Source organism: Pteropus alecto, unplaced genomic scaffold (assembly GCF_000325575.1).
Source record: "Pteropus alecto unplaced genomic scaffold, ASM32557v1 scaffold13, whole genome shotgun sequence".
Classification (NCBI taxonomy): domain Eukaryota; kingdom Metazoa; phylum Chordata; class Mammalia; order Chiroptera; family Pteropodidae; genus Pteropus; species Pteropus alecto.
This window is the reverse complement of record NW_006434373.1, coordinates 3,800,828-3,813,585: the sequence shown is the minus strand read 5'-3', so window position 1 is coordinate 3,813,585 and position 12,758 is coordinate 3,800,828. Positions and strand designations below refer to the sequence as shown.

General features: G+C 33.5%; 1 protein-coding gene across 5 annotated transcripts in view; it reads left to right on the top strand.

Annotated features, from left to right (window-relative positions):
- MYO16 (myosin XVI) overlaps positions 1 to 12,758 on the top strand; it is a 516,601-nt gene that overhangs the window by 317,107 nt on the left and 186,736 nt on the right. For all 5 annotated transcript variants that reach the window (XM_006909366.3, XM_015587388.2, XM_025045004.1 and 2 more), the window contains one exon: positions 1,404 to 1,545. In XM_006909366.3, the coding sequence (XP_006909428.1) occupies positions 1,404 to 1,545 (142 nt within the window). The remainder of the gene's footprint in view (positions 1 to 1,403; positions 1,546 to 12,758) is intronic.

The following is a 12,758-nucleotide window of genomic DNA, read 5'->3' as shown; positions in this document are numbered from 1 at the left end:
TTATTCTTTTTTCTGGACTTATCTCATTCACCTTCCTTCTATACCGCTTCAGGAATAATCTTTTTGAAATGCAAATATGCTTTTCATCCATGAACTGTCTTCCAAAGATTCTCCAGTGCCTGTAGAGTAAAGCTTGCCACTTTAAAGTCGTTTAGGGGGTACTTTATTATTCGGGCCATACCTAATTTTTATGCTTCACCGTTAGCCATTTTTCCACTTGTACCCTTGCATCCAACTCTACTGTGTTTCTCGAAGTTATCCAACTACATTATTTTTTCTCACGAATTTTTAAAGAAAAACTGCTCTCCAATAATATCTATAACTTAATATATAGATAAGTATATTATATAGATATATAATATATAGATAAATATATATATAATATACATATAAAGCAGGTTTCTCTGTTTACAGTGTCCTCATCTCTTTATACACCTGCCATGATGATGACCCATCAGAACCCCTTAATCATGTTGACTCTAGAGACCTCAATTCTATAACATCATAAATGGCATACTGCTTTCACTTCCACCTTGTGTTGGTCCATCTCATTAACCTTTAACTTGTAGCTCCCTGACTCTCAATTATCTCCTGTGGTTTTTGTTTTTTGTTTTGTTTGTTTGTTTGTTTTTATCTCAACTAGTCTCAGAAGCAGTTCTTCCTTATCTATGTCTCCATGATTAACAACTTCTTCGACCCTCATTTCACATGGTCATCATCCTATTAACTCCTTGCTCAGCCCACGTTGCAGTGGTTAGCCATGTTGACCAAGGCCACAGAGTATGAATACTAGATTCACATTCTGTCTCAGCTCTCTGTTTTAGGCTCAATTCCAAGTCATCCTCACTTATTTTTTTTCTTGCTTTCTTCTCTAGTCTATTCTTTTCTAAATATCTTATTTCAGATTTTATTACCATCTCTTTGGGAGCACATAAAAATATCTACCTGAAGGCTCAATCTTGTTCCCAAATTCCAGACCCACGTTTTGGTTAGTTGGACCATTTCTTTGAAAATATTTAAAATATGACTAATTTTCCAGATGGCCAGGTTTCCAAATGCCTCGGGGATGATTCAGTATTCAAACCAGTGAGCTGCCAGCAGGAAACTTGTTAAGAGGGGCCCTTCAAAGAGTTGGTTCCCTAACTGAAAGGAAATTACATAGTTTCTAAAAGGTCAAAAGCTGTGGTCAACATTTTTAACAAGTAAGATTGCAATGTATACAACACTTATTTTTGAGAAACATTTTATGTAACAACTGACGGAGACTTTATTTATTAGAATCATAATATATATTTTTAGCAATCTGTAATGTACAAGGGTATGTGATGGGTAAATAAGATGTGCATGGATTTGTTTGTTTCTAAATGAGAGAACTCTTGTGCTTCTCTCTTTTACTATTCCAGGCGATATGATCACACGTCGACATACTATAGTGATGGCTGAATTTTACCGGGATCTCCTGGCCAAATCTTTGTACAGTCGTTTGTTTAGCTTTTTGGTGAATACCGTAAATTGCTGCCTCCACAGTCAAGATGAGCCCCACAGGTAAGGTTGATGGATGCTGGTCACTAATGTTATTCCTGCCATAGCTAACTCAAAAAGTCTTACCTCTTAAAGATGCTTCACAATTCAGTGTGACTTATAAGTTAAACCTTTATTAAAACCTTTTATTTTAACAAGATGATTTTACTTAAAGAGTTTTAAAACATTTCATATTAACAAGGTAATTTTACTTGACTATTTTTTAGAGATTTAAGCCCCTCCCCCCTACACACACATGTTGATGAATTAATTAAATCATCTCTCATGCATAGAGATGCAAGTGAATTCTCTCTGGACTTAAGGCATATATGGCCTTTTGAGCACCAGGAAGTATAACATTTTTTATAAATTTAGGAAGAAGACAGTCCAAAAATATATAAAGCACTTAAGTTTGTTGAGGAGCCCATGTCTCTCTCAGAAACAATTAAATGATGCATTTCAGATGGGTCATTCTTCCTGTTTTCTTCACTTATTTTGTAGATTACTTGATGAAGGGTCTCTATGGTAATTATTTCACGCATAGCCTTAATCATTTTTAAGCAGAAGATTTTCATGCCTATTTGATCATCTAAAAGTTATAGTTCTCCCTGGCATTTTGTCAATGGAAAACTTTATTATTATTCTCATCACTAATGATGACCTTGAGCAGATCATTCAAAGCAAAACTGCATCCAGAAGTCTTTACACATATACTTGTCTTTGAATGAAACCTTTTGAGAATTTCTTAGCTGTCCATATAGATTTCTTCACCAGATTCCTGAAAACTGCTTCCTTGAGAGGTTTCTAAGAAAACATTATAGCTAACATGTACTAATGGAAAGTTCTTAAATAAATATAGACATCTCAGAAGATTTCAAGTACAAAGGGATGCTAAAATTCTCATTAAAATGTAGACTTTTACAATCCCACTTTGTACTGATCAACATATTCAATATATAATCTAGGATTTGAAGGTAGATATAATATTACCTATATTTTAACAGATATACCTTAATATTTGGTATGGTGAGGATTTTTTGATTTTCTTATTATTGCTTATTGTCAATTTGTGATTTTTCTCTAAATATGAAGATTATTCACAGAATGATGTTAATGTGCTATGTCTACCAAATGCATCTTATATAAAATTATTGGCAGCTCTGCTGAAGTTGACACAGAAAAAATTAATATATAAATCCAGCTCCATGTAGAAACTTTTAGAAAACTTCCATTTGGCATTTAAATCGTACAGAACCTTAAATTTATATAATTGGAAATACGTATAGTGTATTTCCAACACACACCTGCACACACACACACACACACACACACACACAGAGAGAGAGAGAGAAAATACAAACATAACCAATGGAAAAGAAATTATTTCCATTTCAGTGGGAATATTACCACTGTGTCAATGTAAATTTATGATGGTAGTTTTATCTTTTAAAATTATTTACTAAGCAAATGAATAAGGACAGAGATTAGTAGGAAATTAGAACTGAATTAATGTATTATAAGTTTAACTTCTAAGAGATAGTATTCTCTTTTGAGTCATAACTCTTATTTTTTCTTCCCTATTTCTCCCATGGGTCACCCAAACCTAAATTTAAATCCTGAAATAATGCATAGAAAGGTTATGTTTGCAGTGTTTCTAACTCATTGAAATTCATGGAAAGCTTAAGGATTTGCAGATTTACAGACCCATTTCCAAAGTCACAGAAAGGTCTCAAAATTTCGATAAACTCAGACTATTTTATTGTTTATGAATCTCCATTTTTTAAAAAATTTTGTAATTATGTCAAAAAAGACTATATAAGATATGCATATGTACATGTATGTATATCTATCCAAATGGTTATAGTTGGTGAGCATCCTTGGTGTTAAAGGGAAATATTTTTCACGCTATGTACTTTTGTAAATTTTGTGAGAGAATAAATATAAATAAGATAGATTCTGACAAGTAATAAAGAGAAAACAAATGAAATTGAAGTAGATTCATTGTTTGGTCTTAGAATGCTAGATTAATTCCCTGGATTACAGCAAAATAGGTACAATGTTAATAATATTATATACTTAAAAAGACTCTCTACCTAGATTCCAAATAGGGTTCCTTATGAATGAAAATCCTGGGGTATAATGCAAGAGAAGCAGACAATTAGTTAATTAAGAGTTAATGTTTGCCTGGCCAAAATCAAGTCAGTAAAATCAATGTGAGGACATCTACCTGCCTGTTGCCTGCTGTGGTCTTGATTTCTGTACAGGCTGCCTGCATGGGACACTGCAGGCTGGAAGCTGACTGGGCTGGGAAGCTTTTATTCAAGGGTCACACTTAGTGGTTAAGTGTTTCAAAATAGAAACACATGAAAGCTCTATTTTTTAGGCTTAGTTGAAAATGATTTGATCTAAGCAGGTAATCAGGAATAATGATAGTAACAATAATAAAAATAACAACCATAATGCCTTCTATTTGTTTAAGGCATTATTTATTAATTAAAATATGATTTTAAATAATAGCAAACAATTTCTAAAGAAAACTAATAAAGTGGTTAAGTTTGATCTGACTTTTCTAGTATTTTTTGGCCTCAAGTCCTCTATGAATAGTCAACTGACATGCACCAACCAGTGTAGGCACAAATTCCGTGTTGAAACTGCATGGAGATCCTTATATAGATTCCTCCAACTTCACATGTGGAAAATTAGCAACTACTATGGACACTGGAGACACTGACATTCTATTCCATTCTTCACTGGCCAATTTTACTTCAGTGAATCCAAAAGTGTGTTTCTAGTCTCCTTCTAGGAATACAGTCTTTCTCCCCAAAGAGAAATCTTCCTTCGGATACTTCATTCATTGCAGTCAGACCAAAGTTGTGGTCTCTTCATTCTCAGGAATTTTTTAAGATGGCTGCCAGGGTCTCTTTTCCTCATTAGGTTAGCTTACTTGATCAGGACATAGTGTCCTGTAGCTTTACGATTTCCCTGCTTCCCAAGTGAGTTCAGTCACTTGTCTGTCTTGTGATCTCAGATATAATGTAAAAACTGTGGGATTGTCAACTCCATTCTTTTTGTCAAAGCACTTTCCTATAGCTCTAAATAGGTCCCTTCCAGGGTCTGACCACTATGTCCCAAAGCAGCACCTTTAGAACAAACTGTGGCATAGAGAAGATTCTGAATAATTGTCCTTAACACTTCTATTCTCGCATGGCTTATTTTGCCTCATTATTATAGAAATTATTTTCGACTTGGTGATATTGGTCGGCTGTTTTTAATGTAGCATTCAAAGCAGAAAGGCTTGCTCTTAAATATTTGTTATTTTTTTTCTTAATAAAATTACAAGCCTTTGAAAACGATCGGGAAACACATTAAATTTATCTTTGGTCTGAAAAGGCAGCATTATGGACAATATTATGTTGGCCATAAGAAGGGTATTTGTTTTATTGTTGTATCAACATTGTAAGTAGCATTGTTCGTAATTTTTCAAACATACAGTTGTATTGTTACCTATTTTGTTGTAACCAATATATTAAACAAGTGTAAATTATGGTGTAATGAAAATACATGTTTTTTCTTTTCTTTGCTTCACCATATTTTAAAATAAATTCAATGAGGATAATATTTTTCTGACTCTGAGAGAAAACATAGGGAGCTCCCATGACTTTTCTGCTCATTTTTAAGTAAATGATAGTTCTATTAATCCTTTAAGTCTCCAAATATCCAGTATTTGAACAGAAATTTATAGTATCCAAAGGTGAGAGTTTTCCTCTTTCTGCCACAGTTAAGGCCTGTGGTGGCAGCTGACTACCTTCCAGGAAGGGAGTGAGGTAGGCTTCTGTACCCCAACTTGCAGGCTCTGCCTTCATGGGAAATGGGGGACTGAAACAAGGAAGTGAGGGATGTCTTGGCTTCCTGATGTCTTGAGACTTTTCTGGCAAGAAAGTCAGTTATTCCTGACCCCTTCTCTTGGCTTCCCCATCGATGCCCACTGCTGGACCTCTCTTCCTGCAGTCCTCAAGAAATGAGAAGTGCATTCACCCCTGCACTACTTGCTTCTGGGCAGTCCAGTAGACATAAGCTCATGCCACATATGGGTTGAATCCCCACACATTTCCAGGTGTGTCTCTTGGGCAGGACTTCTCTGGATCGAGAGGAAATTGGGAATGAGACCATGCCTTGAGGAGCTGTGGATATTTCAGTTACTCATTTTTTATAATTGCTAAACCTAAGACGTGTACTAAATCACATTTAACTTTTTTTTAAAAGATGTAATTCCATTGATTCTGAAATGAGATAAATGCTTGGAGAGTCTTACTAAAGCGGAATGAATAATACCTTGATTTCCCCTCCCCCCCCCAATTGACATCTTTATCAGAGTTATGGTGCAAACTTCACTACTGCAGAGGCACCATCAAGTTAACAGTCTCAGGCAGGCAGACAGGTTGTAGAAACTTTGAGAGAGTTCTCCAAATGTCTTCAGACACAGAAAACTATAGTTTTATCAACTTGTTTTCATGATGAGTTCTGAATACGTTGGTTTGTTTATATTTATAGGGACACTTGAGATATATAGCCTATGGAATATTTTCATTTTCATCATTAGAAACACTTGAAAATAAATAGATTGAAAGTTATAAAAAGTTAACAGGTGAAGTTTAAGAGATAATCCAGTAGAGGGATATTGAAGATTACTTACTTGTTTGTTTATTCATTTATTCATTCATTCATTCATTCATCATTTATGTCTACATGTTCTGAAGTTCACATTTTTCTACATAAACATTTGCCGTGCAAATATAATACAGCAAATAAATTGAGTTTCAGGAGTACATATCAAGATATTTTTGGTTTGTCACTGAGCCCACAGTTTCTTAAATATGCTTATACTATATTATATTCTTGTAAAATTTTAGCTGAGCTAACCATAAACATTTAAAAACTTCATGATTAATTACATTTGGCTTCAATGAGCTATAGAGATTTTAGGAGAGTTCTCTAAATAAATATCAGTTACCAAAACCTACAGTTTATTTCGACACATTTCGTCATGAGTTCTCATGTCTCCAGGCCTGTTCATTTGACACGTGGTTGCAAGAACTTCAGTTGGTTTCCAGGTTAGCTGAGGATAACGAGATGACACACACCAAGTTGTCAGCACAGTGCCTGACCCGACAGGGATGGTTACTACAGTAGAATCATGGTGGCTGTGGCTGGAAAGAAGACTTCCTAACTTATGGCTGTTTATCTATGGAGGAAGGAAGGGTGTGAAAAAAATGCAGATGGACAATATGTTGGAACCCTAGATACAGTCTGGTCTCTTCCATTTAATGTTGATTTAGTAATCTCGTTTGTTGTGGAGAGAAGCAAATAGAGGAAATATGTTGTTCTTTAGACAGGAATGTCGCTATTCACATACACTATCAGGATGTGAGGGGCATTTTCTATGTTTGCCCAGTTTTGCTTTGTAGTAAACAATGATAATGGATTTGCACTGATCAGTTTCCACACTCTTTTCCTCTTTCTCTTTTTCTTAATGACACACCTATGACACATTTGCAGAATGCCTGACTAGGATCTAGAGCACAGTTCATGGTCATTGATTATTGCAAAAAGATGGTTCACATGGGTTAGAAACTATGATATTTCCCGATCAGTAGGGATTCCTTGAGGAAAAAGTTACATGGAGGGACACCAGTTCCCAACCATGGACTACTGAGTAAGTGGTGTCTGGACTAAGAAATGCTTACAACGTGGAAGACACAATAGATGAACATGAAACTGGTGCTCTGTAGAGATGGAGACCTTGTGGGCACCTGGGAACAGGTCTGGAAATGAGGTCAAATTGTAATGAGGGCTCCAGGCTTTAAATATGAAACCCAACTTTCTTTGAGTGGCAGGGGGCATCATCTTAGGAACTGTCTAGGTTTTTGTCCTTTGACTCATAGATTGAGATTGATTATGGAGAGAGAAAAGAAAGATATTGGAAAAAGATATCACTTATGAAATTTCTCAAACTATTAAATCTTTCCTCTCTCACCCAATATAGCTGTGATATGGGCTTAAATAATAGAAGGAAGTATTAAACATATACCAGTGAGAAAGCTGGGCTGTTTTAAAGAGAAGTTGAAGTTATATTCTTTAAAGTTTTTTTAAAATTTGCATATAAATTAAATGATTTAATTCCTGAAATCATCATTAGGATATTTTGTAACTTATCCTGTTTCTAAACTCATATTTTGATTATAAGGAAAATGATTGTGTTAGTCAATAATGAATATCCTAGATGTCCAGAAAGATTTTCATCAGCACATTTAAAAAATGGCCTGTGTGTTCTCCAACAGTCTGGTTGAAGTCATTGTAAATGATGGCGCTAGTGACAGTGGGATTCAGCTTCCCAGTGTCTCACAACTAATGGCTCACACTCTGAAGTGAGAAATAAAGAACACATCTGGGACGACATAAACTTAAGATCCTACCACTGTATCAGGTGAGCACATTCCACTCCAGCATCTGACAACACTTAAAAGAACATTAGCATCTACATGAATTTAGAGAGTCTGCACTAAGATCGTAACAAGCATGTAATAATCATCTTAAAAAAAAATCTCACTCCTTCATTAGGTGAGACTTGCTATTCTTTTTTAATTAGAGGGAACAAATTTTTCATAAAGGGAAAAATAATTATAGCCTTGAAGAATTCTACAGGCTGCTTTAAAAAAGAAACCACATGTCAGCATTTTGGATAATCTGTATTTTTCTGAAGACTTACTGCATGGCAGAGAGGGCTGATGCTTCTTCCTTAGTTTACAATGCTCTAGGGGGCCTGAAGATGGCGCTAAGGAGGGAGCATCTTTCCGTGCACTGTAGGCAAGTCATTAAAAAAATCTTCTGGAATACCATTTATACTTACATTATTTGTACAGATCCCCTATAAATACTTTACCTAGTCTTATGACAGTTTTCAAATTCCATATATAGGCAGTTTTTTGCTTTCTGTACAGGGGGATTTGTCATTACTTCTGCACATTCTCCTGGTGTTTCAAAGGATACATAAGCCTAAAATTCAGATTAGGTTTTGTGTGTGTGTGTGTGTGTGTGTGTGTGTGTGTGTGTGTGAGAGAGAGAGAGAGAGAGAGAGAGAGAGAGAGAATTTTCTTCTTAAATTATTTAACCGAGACTTTTTTTAAAATGTGAGATGGAACCTATGACTTTTTAAAAGGACTGAAATGTAGCCCAAAATAGTTATAAATGGTCTTTTAAAAAAGTATAATTTGTTTTAGCTTTTGCAAGAAAATGAGATCAATTTGGACAGATTAAGTCTTTGAGTTAAAAGTTTGAAGATTAATCTCCAAGTATGGGAGTCATTGACAGTATCCCAGGTGATGAGAATTGTCCATTACTGGAATTTGACAATCTCAGAAAATTTAATTACCCCCTGCCACATTTCCTTACAGACAGGTCACTTTCCCTTTTCATGAGGGTTTGCCATCATTTCCTCCAACAGCAAGGCTTAAACTGGGCAGTGTCCCACTTTTTCCTGAATCAGATGGTTAGGAAAGATTTTATTGAAAAGAAGCAATGTGATTTTTCAGAATGTTTGTTTCCTTCCTCCCCACACCCAATACAGAGTAGAATACGTATAATTACCATCTGACTCCAGATTTAAGAATTTTCTGTTCTTTGGAACTAACCACATCATCGACTAGATGATCTGGAGTGATTCTCAGCAGTGTGGGCTGGGACAGGATCAGTGACTATTGCGAAGCAGAGGAATATTAAAATTAATTCAAATATTATTAGCAAACCACACACATCTCTCCCATAACGCTCAAGGAATCACAATGTGTGAGAGTTTACAGTGCTCTTCACATTTTTCAAGGCTGAAATAAGTTCAGAAACTTAATCTAAATAGTAAACTAAGCAATAAAAAAAGTGGCATAAGAAGAAAACATCTAGAAATTAAATGTTTTTTTCACTGTTATTTTCATAATAAAATCAGATGTTAATTTCCCCAAGAAAACATCTTACCATATCATAGATTTAGCATAACTTGAGAATCCTATGTAAAATCTCATCCTCTCTCTTTCAATATATACATATTTCATAAATTGCTGTTAAAAGTTCAAAAAATTGTAGAGATTATCTGTCTTAATTTAATAGACACAAAACTGGGAACAAAGTAAAATTTTCCCCTGAAGCAGGAATTGAATTTGTAAGCAAATGAGATTAAAAATGAAATGTTTACTTTATTATTAGTTTCAGCTTGCTCTCTTAGTACCTTATTGAAGTAATTACAAAAACTTAAGCTTTTTGATGGAATTTACAAATAAAAAATATTTTCACAAGAAAGATAACAGTTTAAAAATGTAGACAATCAGTTTGTAAGTAATTAAGAGTCAGTAAAAATATTTTGTATATTACCTTATTATATGTAAAGTACTAGTTGTTAATAGATGAATTTATATTAATAATGTTCAGATACCTCATAGAAATGCTAAAGCATCTGCTGTGCATTTGTGAGAAAATGAAAATATACTGATTCAGTTTTGTTTTTCCTTTTTCCATTTAACTTACATCTTTCTTTATTAACTGTTTTTATTAGAAGGGGTAGATTTAATAATTGAGAGTACAAAGGCAAGCCACTAACCTACTACCTAGAACTCACACTATTAACATTTGCTACTTTTGCTTCAGATTTTTTTTTTAACATTAAAGAAATAAACTTGCAACTAAAAGCTGGTTTCTTTTGTTTATCAACATAGGTCCATTCCTCTCCTTCCTACTCCAAGACAACAATATCATCAATTCTGTGTAAATTTTCCACAATTTTTTTGTTGTTGTTGTTCAGATACTAGTTTTTCATAACAACTATATAACATTTGTAAGTCTAAGAATTTTAAAAATATGCTTTCATACAGTATATTTTATGCTGTACTTTTTCATTCCACATGGTTTTTGAAAATTAATTACATCGATACCTATAGAACTAATTTATTCTTTTTAACTGCTGCATTAATTCCCCTGGATGAAGAAACTGCAATGTCCTGATCTATTTCCCTTGTGATAGGCACTTTAAGTCTCTTTTCATTTTTTTCTCAATTATGAAAAGTGTTGCATCATCATACATGTCTCCTGAGATATATGTTTAGAATTCTCTCTGGGGTATATATTTAGTGGCAGAGTTTCTAGGAGAACATTAAATTTGCATTTTCCTGATTATGATTGAAGTTGAACATGGCAATGCAGGTCATGCACCTCCTCCCACCTCGGTCCCCCCGCCCCCATAGTGAGATTTGTTCAGTGAGATTTGTTCAATGGTCTGATTTTAGGGCCTTATCATAGACATTCTTTTACTACTCTCAGATCATCTTATATATTTTTCTAAAAACCTTTAGATTTTCAATATAGCAGTAATTTATTTTTGTTTATATGAGGAATTGATATAATTTTATATTTTAGTCAGATATTCAATTATTCCTCTCATTTATTGAAATGCTTTTTCACTCCCTCCTGATTTTTAATCTCTTTGATTAAAATTATTAATAATATATTGTTTTAATAAGTAAATTTTTGTAAGTTCTTATTTTTTATTTGTTTTAGTTATCCCTGGATCTTTATTTTTGCATGTGAATTTTATAATCATTTTAACACAGTCTATAAAAAAGTTATTTGGAGATTTTTAACTAGAAATACATTTATAGACTAATATGGGGGAGAATTGGCCATTCTAGGCTGATGTTCCCCCCACAAATGTCTACATTTACATTTATTCATGTAATTTTTGGTTCCTTAAATAATGATTGTATTTTCTGTATCATTTCTTATACATTTTTATTTTTTTCTGTATACTTTGTACTTTTTGTTGCTATGATGAGTGCCGTTTTTCTATTACATTTTAGTTTGTTTATTGGGATACTCAATCTTGAATTTCATATGTTGATCTTATATCTAGAAACCCTGCTGATTTTTTTTATTAGTTCTAATTTTCCTGAGTAATGTCTTATTATTTTATGATCATAATTATCTTCTTCTCTTCATTTTCTGTTATGTCTCTTATTTGTTCTTCTTATTTTATTGCATTGGCTAGCACTGCCAGTACAATGTTGAAAATTTGTAGGGATAGTGGATATTCTTGTCTAGTTCACAAACTGACATAAATTTTTAAATATTTGGCATTAAGTAATCTGTTTACTTAGAGTTCCAGGAGATAATCTGTGTTAAGCATTTTCAGTCATGGATGGATGCTAAGTTTTATTTATCTAATGTTTTCTCTTTATCTATTAAGGTTATTGCAGATATTCTTTTCATTTTTTGCTCAGGTAGCATATTGTATTGATGCATATTTTTTTAATGTTGAATAATTCTCCATTTATAGTATCAACCCCAGTTGGACATAATGCAGTAGATTGAATTTTGTAGTCTTTATTAAGGAAATTTCCATTTTTTTTCATTAGTGAAATGAGACTTTTTTTTCCTTCGTATGCAATCTTTTGCTGTCAAGTTTATATTAAATGATAAATTGGGTAGGTTTCTTTGTTTTTCTCCTCTTGAAAATGGTTTGTGCTAAATGAAGACGTTATGTTCCTTGAATGTCTGGTGAAACTCTTCCTAAAATATTTTGGGAAGATAGAGGGAGAATTAACATTTAATACCAATTATTTTAAAGTTTATAAGCCAATCAGATTTTTTTACTTATATTTTCTAGAAAATTGTTAGCTGTGATTCATAAACTAAATCACAGCTTTGTTTTACAATCCTTCGATCTCCTCGTAGCTATCCTTTGACAACTTTTGTATTCCTGATATTGTTTATGCCTTTGCCCCCAAATCATTGATAAGTCTTGCTTGAAACTTGCCTATGAGAATTATTTATTTTCAGAAATCATTTTTTGTTTTTTCATTTCTCATGCTGTTTTACTTATTTCTGTAGTTTTATTATATCCCTATTTTGATTTTCTTTGAATTTTGCCCTTTTGTGTTATTTTTCTGATTTCCTGAGTGGAATGTTTGTTTCATACTTTTCGATGATTTTGTTGATCCCGAGTCTATAAAGTATCCTCTAAGTGCTTCTCTGTGCATTCCAGACGTTTTCTATGTAGTGCTTCCTTTGTTGTTTGGTTCTAAATATTTTGTCTTTATGTTGTTTCAGAGATAAAATAACAAGCAGTTTGTCAGAAAAATAAATTTGACACACCATGTTTTTCCCTCCTTCATCCAAACTAGGGAGTCTTTTTTTTTTCC